The 15,921-nt window shown below is 41.3% G+C and overlaps 1 protein-coding gene across 1 annotated transcript in view; it reads left to right on the top strand.

The window, feature by feature from the left end:
- Positions 1 to 13,362, top strand: part of LOC103607154 (putative EGF-like module-containing mucin-like hormone receptor-like 4) — a 58,528-nt gene extending 45,166 nt beyond the window's left edge. Inside the window, exons 11-16 of the mRNA XM_008591689.1 lie at positions 528 to 763; positions 2,667 to 2,733; positions 3,275 to 3,366; positions 5,374 to 5,554; positions 9,144 to 9,239; positions 13,050 to 13,362. Coding sequence (XP_008589911.1) covers positions 528 to 763; positions 2,667 to 2,733; positions 3,275 to 3,366; positions 5,374 to 5,554; positions 9,144 to 9,239; positions 13,050 to 13,163 — 786 coding nt within the window. The 3' untranslated portion in view covers positions 13,164 to 13,362. The remainder of the gene's footprint in view (positions 1 to 527; positions 764 to 2,666; positions 2,734 to 3,274; positions 3,367 to 5,373; positions 5,555 to 9,143; positions 9,240 to 13,049) is intronic.
- Positions 13,363 to 15,921: the final 2,559 nt, after the last annotated feature.

Here is a 15,921-nt window from a genome sequence, read left to right as displayed (position 1 = left end):
TTCCTCTCCAGGTGTTTATCAACTTTCCTGTCCTAAAAACATATCCTGCAACAAGCATTTCGGTGCAAGTTGTGTATTGTGAATGATCTAACAAACACTGACCAGGGAGGGGAAAATAAGGTAGGAAAACAACCAATAAATGGGTACGTTTTCAAGAACGTTCCTACTGTGAGCACCTGGAACTTAGTTCCACCGAGGGGCTCTGGAGGCAGTGCGGAGCATGTGTCTTAGAGTTCTCCCAGCAAAGGCCAAGGGTAGTGGAGTATTTATCCACCAACTCTTGTCTGTTACGCCTGTGGGGGCTGCTCCTGGGGCATTTATTGCTTGGCATTTCTGGCCTGCTCCATGCATGGGGGAAGCAAACTTCCAAGGCCAGCAGAGGCTCTCAGAAAATGTGCTGCTCCAGGCAAAATGTTGCATGTGTTGCAAATGAAATTCCAAGCCAGCACCCGGGGAATGCGAAGTCCTGAGGATAAAATCAGGCTCAGACCACGTCCGTGCACACCCTAACGCTGCTCTCCCTGCAGGTGCTGTGCTCCATCATCGCAGGGGTGTTGCATTACCTGTACTTGGTGTCCTTCACCTGGATGCTTCTGGAAGGGCTGCACCTCTTCCTCACTGTCAGGAACCTCAAGGTGGCCAATTACACCAGCACAGGCAGATTTAAGAAGAGCTTCATGTACCCTGTAGGCTACGGGACTCCAGCTGTGATTGTGGCTGTGTCTGCCATAGTTGGACACAAGCATTATGGAACAGACACTCAGTAAGTACAATGTATGTGTTTATGATAAAAAAAATCCATTGCTCACACATAATTTGAAATCAAAATAATTTAAATCTACTTTCCAATTGTAGATTATACAGAAAACCAGTTTTTCCTTAAGCCTGAATTCAAATTCCCTTGGAAATCCCTAGGGCAGTGATCTTTGGGGTTGGATCTTTTTGAGAGTTTTGCTGAAAGCCAGAGCTCCTTTCCTGGACAAATGTACATACACACAAAATTCTTAGTATGAGTTCAGGAAATTTAGGGACATTTAGAATAAATTCATGGCACCACATTAAAAACCTGTGGGCTACATATTCTATAGGATTCTGAAAGAGTAGGTTGAATGGGTTGAGATTAATCTCCAAAATGCAAAGAATAACAACCATATTAACAACTATCAAAGGCCTTTGATGCCCCATAGATAGCGCTTCCTGTATGGACCAACTCATGTCGTTCTCACCATGACCCTACGGAGTCAGCAGTTTACTATCTCATGCACAGAACGTCTGTGGCTAGTTCATGTCATACACTTTCCAAGGACAGAGTTAAAAACATAGTAAGTCAGAATTCTCAGGGCAGTATTCTTCATAGGCATGTTTTACTGCCTCACTAAAGAAGTTTGCAAAGCTCTGCACATAACAGTTAAAGAAGTTAATATTTTGGAAACGGTGCTTGTGTTAAGAAGTAGGGATGCACATGCTGAAATGCCCCATACTATGCTGTCCCTCCTGAAGTCAAAGAGATGCCCTGTGCCTGGAATGATTCAGAATGATTCTGAAGGTGAAGAGGAAGATCAGAGGCTGACAAGGTTCTGTAATAGGCCAGATGGTAACTTTCTTGGCTTTGAAGTCCATATGGTCTCTGTTGACGACTATTCAACATTGTCCCTGTAATCAAAAAGAAGCATTGGAAATATGTAAATGAATGAATGTGGCTGTGTTTGAATAAAACTTTATTTATAGAACCACATTGTGGGCGGGATTTGGCCCCTGGGCCATAGTTTGCAATCCTTAGAGTAGAACTCAAGTGTGGAAGCTTTTCTGCCCACAGAGTATGGGTGACTGCTTGTTACTTCTACCAGATTCAAGCTGCCAGGTCCCCTTTCAGAATAAGTTATACTACCTTTGCCAACATAAACCGTGACAGAATACAAAGTATTTGAGCAACAGAATATTTGGATCCCATACATGGATTATGCTTAATTAGTATTGGTCGTTTTTATGGATGTAGTTAAATTATGATTTTTACTCTCCTCATTATAGTAATAATTGTCACTATGATAGCTACATTTATTGAGCCTTAACTATTTGCTGGGGACTGTACCCAAAAACTTTACACACAAGATCTTACTTAATCTTTCCTACAAGATCTATATGAGGGAAGCTACAAGATTCTAATGAAAGAAATCAAAGAAGATGCAAAATAAATGGACAGATATTCCATGTTCATGGATAGGAAGTCAATATGTCAAGATGTCAACTTTTTCCAGCTCAATCTATAGATGCAACAAACTTACAATTAAAATTCCAGAAAATCCTTTTGTGAATATGGACAAACTGATTCTAAAGTTTATATGAAGAAGGCAAAAGTCTTAGAATAGCTAACACAATATTGAAGGAGAAGAAAAAAGTTAAAGGAGTGACATTACCTAATTTCTATATAGCTATAGAAATCACTTAATACTTCCAATACTTTGTTTAGCCCCACCACACCCTGGGAAAACCGAGGCTCAGAGCATACACCTTTGTCAGACAAGGATCCATGTCTGACTCCGTCTAAAATCCAGGTTCTGAACCAAATAGCTCCTGGCACTGCTCAGATCTGGCTCCAGAAGCCTGTCCTCAAGCTTTCTGCCTTCTTCTGAGGAATAGGCAGCTAATGCTTATCGTTTTCTCAACAGCTGCTGGCTTAAGCCTGATAAAGGCTTCATCTGGAGCTTCATGGGACCAGTGGCAGTCATCATCTTGGTAGGTGATAGTTATTTATAGGTGTGCCCATTCTGGGGTGGCTGTGCATAGAGTGTGTTTCTTATCCGTGTGGAAATGAGACAAAGATAAGAAAATACAGCGTAATGCAATCAACTCTTCTTGAAAATAAAATCTTCACTTGTCTTTTCTTGGCTGCCCCTGGGTCACTGGTTGCTTCGATATAGTAAAACCCTCTGCTGAGGATTCTTTCCAAAACCCTGCGTTTGTTCATTCAACAAATATTTAGCAAGTGTCCTCTCTGCATGGAGTTGACGTGGTTTTTGTTTGCCAGGTACTACTTGATTACACCTGTTTCCTGGTGGAGATATTGAGCGCATCTTTCCACTTTCAAAGTGTCCTGGTTTGAATGATAAATTATATAGTTGCCCTAATCAAGCAGCAAGTGCTAAGAGGCATATAGTGTGTGCTGTAGAGAATAGGGAAGACATAGATCCATATCATCCTTATAAAGCCTGTATATTTTGGGGAAAGATGGCCTCAAAAGGAAATTACAATATATTTTTTTGTGCCGTTTCCACAGATAAACTTGGTGTTCTACTTTCAAATTCTGTGGGTTTTGAGAAGCAAAATTTCCTCCCTCAATAAAGAAGTTTCCACCATCCGTGACACCAGGTAAGAAGGTACCAGAATCAGTGGAACTGATAGATTTTTCCTACAGGATCTCTGTACCTAGAAAAGGAAAAAAAAAAAAACCATATGAAAATATAAAATAAATATTTTCTGGTACTGTATAAAGAGTATAAAGGTACCAGGATCAGTGGAACTGATAGATTTTTCCTACAGGATCTCTGTACCTAGAAAAGGAAAAAAAAAAAAAACCATATGAAAATATAAAATAAATATTTTCTGGTACTGTATAAAGAGTATGCAAAGGACAACTTACAGAATGTATTAGTCCTTTTTGTGTTGCTGTAACAGAAACACCTGAGACTGGATGACTTATAAAGAAAAACAAAATTTATTGCTTACAGTTTCTGAGGCTGGAAAGTCCAAAGTCCATCTAGTGTTGGTGACAGCAACCCAGGGGTCTCCCATTGGAAGGTGATGGAAACAGAGAGAGCAGAGAGAGCAGAAGGCGGACTCTCCTCTTCTTTGAATGCCCTTAGAGTCACCCCCCGAGCACCATTTTTAATCCATTCACTACTGCGAGGTCCTACAATCCAATCACCTGCTCAGGGCTCCACCTTTCAATGACCAAAATAGGATTTCCCACCCTCTTAACAGTCACAGTGGGGGCTAAGTTTCTAATACATAAAACTCGGGGGACACAATTCAAGCTTCAGGGAGTTTTGCGGGGGACATAATTCAACCCACTACACAGAAGTAAAAACTGTGATTTTCAGGTAACCTAACACACTCCTTCATTTCTTTGTTCTGGAAACATTCATCGAGTGTCTCTTTGGTATAATATACTCCACTTATGAAATTAATGACACAAGTGTCAACATGGTTCTTTTTTCTCCCACGAGAGTCCATCCTCTTCTGGACTCCATTCTTCTTGGTTGTAGAAACTCAGTTCTCACTGGTGCCAATGGAAACTATTAGAAATAATGTTGACAACAAATAATATTAACTAGAAACTTGATAGATGCTGGGCATCTACCAGTATTATTTCATTAAGTGCTTTTAACTCCAGCCTAGCCTATGTGTTGGATGCTACCGTTGTCTCCACTGATAATATGAGCCAACCACTCACTTTCACCAAGAGTGGGTACGTATGTAGCGTTAGTGAGTCGTGTGGATAAAACTTAAAGGGATATCTGTGCAACCTCAGACCCTGACTTTGGTCTCATCTGTGTATCAGACCAACCTGACATCTCTGAACCTCAGTTTCCTCAATCCTAAAGGATCAGAATCTTGGCGTTGCCCCAACCCCCACACCTGTGTGCATGACTGAAAGCTCATATATTTTTTTGAAGAAGCCCAACATTATGTTATGTTATGTAGCCATGACATCATCCTCATTCAAATTTTCAATACAATTTCTAGAAGGTATTTCTCACATATCTGCCAATAAGTCCAGGTAGAAGATTTTGCAGATAAACCAAATCATTTCCAAGANGCGTTAGTGAGTCGTGTGGATAAAACTTAAAGGGATATCTGTGCAACCTCAGACCCTGACTTTGGTCTCATCTGTGTATCAGACCAACCTGACATCTCTGAACCTCAGTTTCCTCAATCCTAAAGGATCAGAATCTTGGCGTTGCCCGAACCCCCACACCTGTGTGCATGAGTGAAAGCTCATATATTTTTTTGAAGAAGCCCAACATTATGTTATGTTATATAGCCATAACATCATCCTCATTCAAATTTTCAATACAGTTTCTAGAAGGTATTTCGCACATATCTGCCAATAAGTCCAGGTAGAAGATTTTGCAGATAAACCAAATCATTTCCAAGAGTAGGATAAAGAATTATTTTCAGCTACAGTGATTGAAAACATGGGGTCTGCCTTATCCTGAAGCCAAGTGACCTTGTATAAATCACTTAACTGCACGAGGCTGTTGTGGGGTTTTAATAAGGGGATGTGTGCAAAGCAGTTAATTAGCACTAATGCTAACTAAACGTATAGCGAATACCTGATAAGCAGTAGTTATTTTTACTCTTCTTCTTTTCCAGAGTCCTGACATTTAAAGCCATTGCTCAGTTATTTGTACTGGGATGTTCTTGGGGCCTTGGTTTTTTTATGGTTGAAGAAGTGGGGAAGATGATAGGGTGGGTCCTTGCCTACTCTTTCACCATCATCAATGTCCTGCAGGGGGTTTTGTTCTTTGTGGTACACTGTATCCTCAATCGCCAGGTAAGACTGACTATTTTATCTCTCACTGGCCTAGTCCTAAATCTGATTGTTCACATTTTAGCCCTTACCTGACCTTTTATGTTTGTATTTTTATGTGGTCTTGATTTTGGAAAAAGGGTTTAGGTGCTGCTTGAGTATGCTATGAGCTTTGGGTTTCATCTGTTCAGGATCCTAACATATCTGTTAAGGGCATGTATCAGTCAGGATAAGGTAGATTATGCTGCAGTAACAAATAGTCCCATCGCCCTCACCCCTGATCTCAGTAGCTTACATCAATAAATGTTTATTTATTGCTCATGCTACATAGCTGTGGCTTGAGCCACATTGTCTTCACTATGGGATGTAGACTGAAGGTGCGGCCCCCATTTAGAATATTGATGGTGTCATGGCAGAAGGAAAGGAAATTATGGAAAAGCACAGCTTAACTCTCTTAAAGTTTCTGCTTAGCAGTGATGCATATCAGTTCTGCTCTGACTTTGTTAGTCAAAGCAAGTCACCTGTTCATACCTGAGTTCACTGGGATGGGGTAAATGCACTGTAGGGAGTGGCACTGGGATATTTGGTACAATCTACTACAAGCTCAGAGAAACTTTAACTATAACTGTGCTTCCTCCAACTGGGTAGATTTCTGTGTGGTGGGGTAAATGCACTGTAGGGAGTGGCACTGGGATATTTGGTACAATCTATTACAAGCTCAGAGAAACTTTAACTATAACTGTGCTTCCTCCAACTGGGTAGATTTCTGTGTGATCCTGGGCAGGCTGCCTACCCTCTTTTTGAGCCTCAATATTCTCTTCTGCAAATGTAGCAATGCCTACCTTGTGGAGTTGAGGATTTACCTGAGTCACTGCAATATAAATCTCTTAGAACAGTCTTTGGCACACTCCATGAGGAGTTATTATTATAATAACAGTCCTCTGCATGAGGGTTATTATTATAATTTTACTCTCCATATAAAATTGGGAACAGTTTTACTGGCTTTTTCCTTTGCTACTGGGTAAAACTACTAGCAGCTAAGATGCTAGTGGAAAAAAGACCATGTCAACACCTCATTAATTTCTCTTCCATCTTAATGCTTGGTACTCCTTCCTCATACAAGAAGTAAAATACAACTGAAGTGTCTTGGTGAAATAATATTGAGCATTAAATCACTAAATGTCATTTTTAACATGTTAAGGAGGTTATATGGAATCAGAGGGGGTGGTTTAGTATAATAGTTAGTGTCAAGGTCCAGGAGTAAGAATGACAAGATTTTGAGTGCTGGCTGTGTAACCTTGGGCAAGTCAGTTTACCTCCAAGAGCCTCAATGTCTTCATCTTTAATTGGGGAATAAGAATACTTTCCTCATTGGGTTATGTAAGGAGTAAATGATAGGTTGTATGTAAAGCACCTTGAACATAGCTAGTGTCCAATAAATGGTGACCTTCATCATTATTATCACCACCACCATCACCATTATCACATCATTACCTTCATTATTATCATCATCATCACCATAATCACATTCATCACCACCACCATCATCATCACCATCACCACCATCACCATCATTATCACTGCCATCACCACCACCATCATCATCACCATCACCACCATCACCATCATTATCATCACCATCACCACCATCACCATCATTATCATCACCACTTCATCACCATCATCATCGCCATCATCACCACCATCACCACCACCATCACCATCATCACCATCACCATCATTATCACTGCCATCACCACCACCATCACCACCATCATCACCATCACCACCACCATCACCATCACCACCACTATCATCACCATCATCACCATCACCACCACCCCCATCATCATCATCACCATCATCACCATCACCACCGCCATCATCGCCATCATCACCATCACCACCACCCCCATCATCATCATCACCATCATCGCCATCACCACCGCCATCATCGCCATCATCACCATCACCACCACCCCCATCATCATCATCACCATCATCGCCATCACCACCGCCATCATCGCCATCATCACCATCACCACCACCCCCATCATCATCATCACCATCATCGCCATCACCACCGCCATCATCGCCATCATCACCATCACCACCACCCCCATCATCATCATCACCATCATCACCATCACCACCACCATCATCATCATCATCATCACCATCATTATCACTGCCATCACCACCACCATCATCATCATTATCACCATCATCATCATCATATATTAAGTCCTCGTGGTGTCTGTCATTTAGTGTGAACCTTTTCTACAATTGAGGAATTTGAATTTAAATAAAATGAATCAATACGAACATGACCAAGATTATACATGAGCCCGAAAGCACAAGCAGCAAAAGAAAAAGTAAACAACTGGGACTATATCAAACTAAAAAGCTTCTGCACAGAAAAGGAAACAATCAACAGAGTGAAATGACAACCTACAGAGTAGAAGAAAATTTTTGCTAACTATGCTTCCAACAAGGGATTAATATCCAGAATATACATAGAACTCAAGCAATTATACAGTAAAAAAATAAATGACCAAATTAAAAAATGGGCAAAGGAGCTGAATAGACATTTTTCAAAGGAAGACATACAAATGGCCAACAGATACATGAAAAAAATGCTCAACATCACTAGGCATGAGGGAAATGCAAATAAAAACCACACTGAGATACCACCTCACTCCAGTTAGACTGTCTATAATCAAAAAGACGGTGAATAACAAATGCTGGCGAGGATGTGGAGAGAAGGGAACACTACTTCACTGTTGGAAAACAGTATGGAGGTTTCTCAAACAGCTACAGATAGATCTTCCATATGATCCAGCAATCCATCTTCTGGGTATATATCTAGAAGAATGGAAATCATGTTTAAGGGATACCTGCACTCCCATGTTCATCACAGCTCTGTTTACAATAGCCAAGATATGGAACCAACCCAAATGTCCATCAATAGATGACTGGATAAGGAAAATGTGGTATATATACACCATGGAATACAACTCTGCCATAAAAAAGAATGAAATTCTCCCATGTGCAACAGCACAGATGAACCTGGCGAAACTTATGTTGAGTGAAACAGACAAAGCACAGAGGGATAAATACCGCATGTGCTCACTCATATGTGGGAGCTGAGAGAGAAAGGGAGGGAGGAAAGAAAGACCACAGTAGTCCCATGATCCAACAGAGGGAGGGAACATTCCTAGGGCTACAAACCGAAGTTGAGGGGAGAGGGGAAGGGGGAGGAAGATTGGGAGATAATTGGGTGGGGACAAAGGGATACAAAAGTGATTTCTGGTAATGGGTATGTCCCCAGTGTGAATCTAGCCCTCACATCATGGGCAGGAGTGGTGATGATTAGCTTTGTATCTCATGAATTTTCTTAATAAAATAAAAAGATTATACAGAAAACTAATAAAAGAGTACTAGAGCAGCCAGCAGCAAAAAAAAAAAAAAAAAAAAAAAAAAAAAAAAAAAAAAAAAAAATTGCTAGAGAGTAGAACTTGGCATTTTTAATTTGAGTTTTCCATTTTAGGGTCCTATCTACTGAGCCACGCTCTAGATGTGACATTAGTGTCTGTATTCCTCAAACTTTCAGGTGCGAATAGAATACAGGAAATGGTTTGGTGGCATGCGGAAAGGGGTTGAAACTGAAAGCACTGAGATGTCTCGCTGTACTACCAACACCAAAATGGTAAGATGAGCTCCTCTAGGATTCCTTATCTGAACCCAACATCTCGTGCTAACAGGAGCTTCCTGGTTCTTTGATCTGAGAGAAAAGAGAAATTGCACCAGGTTCCTGCAATATACAGGTTAAGTTTCTGGTTTTTGAGACCAAAACGAGAGTTCTTCTTCCTGTTTGTCATGGTCATTTTCTTTCTTTCTCTCTCTTTTTTTTTTCTTTCTTTCTCCCTTCCACAAACATCCAGAGAATATTTAACAAAAACATTTTAAATTTATTTAACGACTTTCATTTAACAAATATGTATTGTCTGCTACACACCAGACACCGTGTAGGTGCTGGGAAAATAGCAGCAAGCACATTGACAAAAATCCTTGCCCTCACAGAGCTGACACTGTAGTGGGGAACAGATGATAAACCACAAAAGATGTATCACATGGCATGTTAGAAAGTGATGCACTGTTGGTGGGACTGCAAACTAGTGCAGCCACTATGGAGAACAGTGTGGAGGTTCCTCAAACAACTACAGATAGAACTACCATACAACCCAGCAATCCCACTGCTGGGAATATACCCAAAGGGATGGAAATCATCATGTTGAAGGGATACTTGCAGTCCCATGCTCATCACAGCTCTATCTAGAATAGCCAAAAGTTGGAGCCAATCTAAATGTCTATCGATGGATGACTGGGTAGGGAAAATGTGGTGTATATACACCATGGAATACGACTCAGCCATAAAAATGAATGAAATTCTGCCATCTGCAGCAACACAGACGAGCTTGGAGAAAACTATGTTAAGTGAAAAAAGCCAGACAGACACGAGCGAAAAATCCCACATGTCCTCACTCGTAAGTGGGAGCTAAGAGAGAGAGAGAAGGAAGGAGAGAAAGACCGTGGTTTTTCACTGGATTTGCTGGTGGGCGGAGGGGTTGGGGAGAGGTTGGGAGGGGGACACAGGGAATAATTGCAATTTGTGGTGGTGGGCATGCTGATAGTATTGATCTGATCACTATATCTTGGGCACAGGTGCTGACGGCTAGCTCTGTGCCCCATACATATGTATAATCAATAAAAAATATACTTTAAAAATAAGAAAACAGAAAGTAATAAATGCTATAGAAAAAAATAGAGCAATAAAGAGCACTCAGGAGCACATAGGATGGCAGGAATTTAAACAAGGCAGCCACGATGAGCCTTCATGAGAAGCTGACACCTGAGTAAAGACTGGAAGGCTGTGTATGATGCAAACGACTCTCGGTTTATGAAATCATCTAGATTCAGAGGACTGTGAATAGACTCTAAGCACTTTGGTGGGAAACCATAGATTCCTGAGTGTTGTGACTCTTGTATCTGAGCTTGTGCCTTGTGTTGGCCTGGGCACTGTAACCATGCAGCTCTTGCAAGAGATATGAGCTTTATTTGGGACACTGAGCTTCTAAGCCAGGGTAGCCCGTGCATGTCTTCTCCTGCTGTGGTCTGCCTCCCTCACACCTGGGCTGTCATCTGGTGGGGGGCTTCCGTGGGTTGAGTTCCCTAAAAGTAGAGCCTAAGAACACAAGGGACTTATTGAGAAAGAGAAAAAAAAATAGTGAGGGAGACAGGATGGGAGAGATGAACAATGATGTGGTCCCAGTAGGAGTTTGGCCTCAGACTGACCCATGAGGGTCTCTGGAGTGTGAATTACACCGTCAAGTTGAAATCATCTTGAGACAGGGGGCTGGCTTGTGGCTCTGTGTCAATGGCTATAGGTGGCCCTGTGGGGAGTGGAGTTTTACCTCCCTGGAGAAACAGCTCCTTTGACTGAGGGCAGTTCTCTAGGGAAGGGAGAAGCTGTATGTCAATAGCAACTAACAGCCACAACAGCTGGAGTTTAGGTACACTAGCCTACTGAAGAGAATCTGGCTGGGGTTCCAGAAGTGTTCTGCAAGAGCCAAAGAGAATAGCCCCTGGAGTGCTACATGAGGATGGTTGCTCTGGGGACACACATACTGCCCTGCAGGCGTGCTGGGTTTATTTCCCTGTATCTTCTAAGAAAAGCCGATGCGGAGAGCAACTTTTAGAGTTATGAATGTTTGGGTGTTTTGTTCAGCACTCCCCAAACTTTGGCTGGAATCAGAATCCCGTGGGAGAGCTACTAATGATATGAAATTCCAGGCTCTGTCCTGCTTGGACGAGTCTAGGTCTTTGTATGGTTTTATTAGCTCTCCAGGCAATTGTCATTTGCACCAACGTTTGAGAGCCACAGGGCTTTGGCGGAGCTCAAAGACCACTGAGAAGTGGATGTTCCATTCCCCAGCCCTCCAAACTTTCTCCTCTTCCAGCCTTTCCCGTTTTAGTAAAAGACACCCCATAATCCCAGCTCACCAGACCCCCCAAGTCTACAAGTCATCTATTCACAATACCTGCCCTTCTCCCACATCACTATTGCCAAATGTCACCTCCTCAGAGAGGTTTTCCATAACCACCCATTCACTTGACTTCTATCACAGCATTCTGTTTTCTCTTCATAACATGATTCCCTGCATGGTATTTGTTAAAAAATGAATTTGCTTGCTTTTTGTCAGTCTCTACCTGCTGTAATGTAAGTTTCATTTTCTTTGGTCAGTACTGTTTTCCTTCTGCCTAGAACAGTGCCTGGTTGTTGGAAGATGCTCAGTGAATTTGTGTCTAAATTCCTTATTTATGAGTGAGGAAACCAGAGAAGGCTTGCTCAAAGCTACTCAGCCAGTTTGAGTAATTTGAACTCAGATCTGTTTTCTTCCCAAAGTTTCCAACTTACCAGCCCTTGGTGTTTGTTAGTTCAGATCACCATCTACTCTTAGAACAGAACATACACAGTTTCACACCAAGGACAATTCTGTTCTGTGGCCTAACTTTACCCTGTTTTCATTGTATATGTCACTGGTCACCCTTTGGCCAGAATCACCAATGGTCAAAGGATATGTCCACCTGAACTGTGTACTTAAACTGTCCCCACACACAAGGTCACCAGGCACATGCTGCATAGTGGAATCCATAGCACGGCTTCTGGGATTCACTAGATCTGAGTTCAAATCTTGACTCTTTTGGGTTCCAGCTGATAGACACTGGGCAAGTAGCTTAACCTCTCTGAGCCTTAGTCGACTCATCATTGAAATGTCTGATTAATTGAGGATCAAAATAATGTACATGAAAGTACTTTGATGTACTCTGTACCTTTACTGACATTACTTTTTATTAATACCAAATTACCAAGGGTCAACTGTATACATGTCCCCAAACACTAGTTATAATCCCTTAGCTTTGAACAGCACATTATATTCTAAAAGGCACGTATTCACCTTTACATATTGATTGATGTTCTGTAGTGTTTAGGTGACCTGTCACTATTGTGTTTATGTGGAGCCAAAGTGTCTGGGTTCAAATCTCAACCCCACCACTTCCAGGCTGTTTGGCCTTGGGTGAGCCACTTAATGTCTTTGTGCCTTAGTTTCCTCACCTGTAAAATGAAGATCATAATAGTATCCAACTCATTGTGAGGATTGAGTGAGATCAGAGACATGAAATGCTTAGGATACTGCCTGGCTTCACAGTAAAATTGCTGTAAATATTTGTGAAAAGACAAAATAAAACTACCATTATAGATGATCCTTTTGGGGGGGATAGGGGTGGGAGAAGGTTGTAGAGTCAGATATTAAGACATCTTTACTGAGCTTTAGACCTTACAGAAATCCCAGCTTGTCATCTCTAGGCAAGCTAGAAGTTTTAGCTAATTTCTAAGATGTTTATTGTCCATTTCTCTTTAACCTTTTCCCTTATAATTCCCTGCCTCCCGTCCTAGGAAGAAGAACCCAGGAAGTCATCAGAATTCTTTCCTAAAAGAGAAACCACATCAGTGCAACTGCAGCCTCAGATTCATCTTGTCTCTGCTTCTTGGGTGACGACAGAGAACTGACCTGTTTATCAACAGCGTGCCCCTGTAGTCGCATATAGACTGGACAGATACCACCAGCTGTATCTTTCCTGTGAAAAGTCGAGCATTCACCTGTTAATCTCCATAGAATGAATGGGGCATGAAGGAGAATTCTTAAATCCAGAATCCAGTGTGTGTCATGTGCAATTAAGTCCTCAAAGGATGCTTTTTAATGATGAAATAAATGGATTCTCTTCTTCCAGAGCTGACACCATGCCTGGGACTCATCCACTGGCATCTGAATTCAGCTCATAGATCTGACTTCTCTGTTGCATTTTATGCCCCCAAAGACATTGCATTATTGCTCCAAATTTACATAATTCAATAATTCCCAAATGATAAATGTGAAAAAGCGAGTTACATTCTTGCAATACAAAAATACACCACCATCCCAGCTTAGGGATGCATTGTCTCTGGAAAGGACCATTGGGCCAAGTCTCTGACACTTTTCCAATTTTCTTTGCCTGACGACTTTTTGAACCTATGTGTGTACCTGGGTTAAAGATTGTTCTGTTTTCTTAGTGTCATCTTGAATATGTCCCAGCACAAAATCTCCCAAACAAATGGTATGGCATATCAGAGCAGTGGTTTAGCCTTATTTTACCATGTGTAATGACTTTTCCAAAGTTATTGGTTTTTTAGGTGTGTTTTTCAGCACAATAATAAATGTATGGATGACTTTGTTATCAGAGAATATTTTCGAAAAGATTTTAAACAATGACCTCATCTTAAACTTAACTAATTATATCTATAACAATTTTATTTCCAAATGAGGTCACATTCTGAGCTACTGGAGTTAAGACTTTGCAGTGGATTGAATTGTGTCCCCCCCAAAGTTTAATGTGTTGGAGGCTTGGTCCCCACTGTGACAGTGTTAAGAGGTTGGAAAAATAGTTAAGACTTTGCAGTGGATTGAATTGTGTCCCCTCCAAAGTTTAATGTGTTGGAGGCTTGGTCCCCACTGTGACAGTGTTAAGAGGTTGGAAAAATCCTATTATGGTCATTGAAAGGTGGGGCTTTGAAGAGGTGATTAGATTGTGAGGACCCTGCCATAGTGAATGGTTTAATGGTGGTCAGGGGTGTGCTTCTGAGTCCTTTAAAAGGAGAGCACATAAGGAGCTATCTCTCTCTCTGGTTCTGCCATTCCACTGTGTGACACTTTGAGTGGCTGAATAGAGTCACCATCAGGAACAATGCCTTCAGCAGATGTGTTCCCTGGACTTTGGACTTCACAGCCTCTGAAACTGTTAGCAATAAATTTTGTTCACTTACAAATTAAAGAAAAAGAAAAGATTTTAAATGATGATGACCATCAATGTTAAAATAGCAGGAAGGAGACGCAGTAACTTATTTGAAGAAATTTCATGTGCAATTTTGGGGTCGTGGACAAAAGATGGTGGCCTTTTCTGCTTAATCAACTCAAATGTCACCTCCACGTGGCAGCCCCGTAAACAGAGTGTAGGGTCCAGTCCACCTGCTGGCTTTGAAATTATATGATTTCTTTCAAAAAGGTAACATGTAGATATTCACATTGTTTCAAAATGTGTGCATGCAGTGTGACATTTTATACTGTGTAATTTCAAATTTACATGAATAAAACTTGCATAAACTGCAACCTTCCTGAGCAGCTGACAAATCCTTGTGCTTGATTTCTCCTCATGTGACTATGGCTCTCTGGTCTAAGACAGTTGCAAAAATACAGAATAAACAAGGCAAATATTATAGATGCTGCAGATTTGCATTCAGGCTTCTCTACTCAGCATTTTTCTCCCTTCCTAACGCGAAGCCTGCCTGCCTTCTTTTTTTCCTGCCTCTCCAATCCCTTTGTATTGTCTTCAAGAACCAGCCTAGTTTCTACTTCCTTCAAAACCCTTTTCTTATTCAGGCTCTCAATGAAATCCATTTTTTCTAAAAAAAAAAACTCGATTTATTAAGGACTGTATGACATTATTTACCCCCACAAGTTGTGTGCTGTTTCACAAATGATGTCATGCGTGTTTGCAAAGCAGGCCTCCCTGGATTATCAACTTCTTGCAGGCCAGAATGACAGAGATGATTAGTTAAATGTTCCTTTCCTCCATCTGAACATTATTTCTCAAACTCTGCACTCTTGATATTTTGGGCTGGATAATTCCTTATTTGTAAGGGGCTGTCTTGTGCATTGTAAGACGTTTAGCAGCATCCCTCCCCTGCCAGATATGTCTCCAGATGTCGCCACCTGGGAACAAAAATACCCGCAGTTGAAAATCACTGTTCTATGGATTTGTTATAGCTAACTACAAAGCGGAACTAATACTTATGGACTCATGAGGTGATTTAGGACAAGAAAAGTGGGGAAAAACTGTGCTCGCTTCGGCAGCACATATACTAAAATTGGAACGATACAGAGAAGATTAGCATGGCCCCTGCGCAAGGATGACACGCAAATTCGTGAAGCGTTCCATATTTTTTCACTCAGCATCCAGGAAATGCAAATCAAAACCACACTGAGATACCATCTCACCCCAGTTAGGATGGCTAAAATCCAAAAGACGCTGAAAGATAAATGCTGGCGTGGTTGCGGAGAAAAAGGAACTCTCATACATTGTTGGTGGGAATGCAAAATGGTGCAACCCCTATGGAAAATGGTTTGGAGGTTCCTCAAACAGCTGAAGATAGATCTACCATACGACCCAGCTATCCCACTGCTGGGAATATACCCAAAGGAATGGAAATCAAGTCGAAGGTATACCTGTTTCCC

This window comes from Galeopterus variegatus, unplaced genomic scaffold (assembly GCF_000696425.1).
Source record: "Galeopterus variegatus unplaced genomic scaffold, G_variegatus-3.0.2 Scaffold7183, whole genome shotgun sequence".
Lineage (NCBI taxonomy): Eukaryota > Metazoa > Chordata > Mammalia > Dermoptera > Cynocephalidae > Galeopterus > Galeopterus variegatus.
Note: the sequence above shows the minus strand (reverse complement) of the source record. Positions and strands in the feature narration are given on the sequence as shown.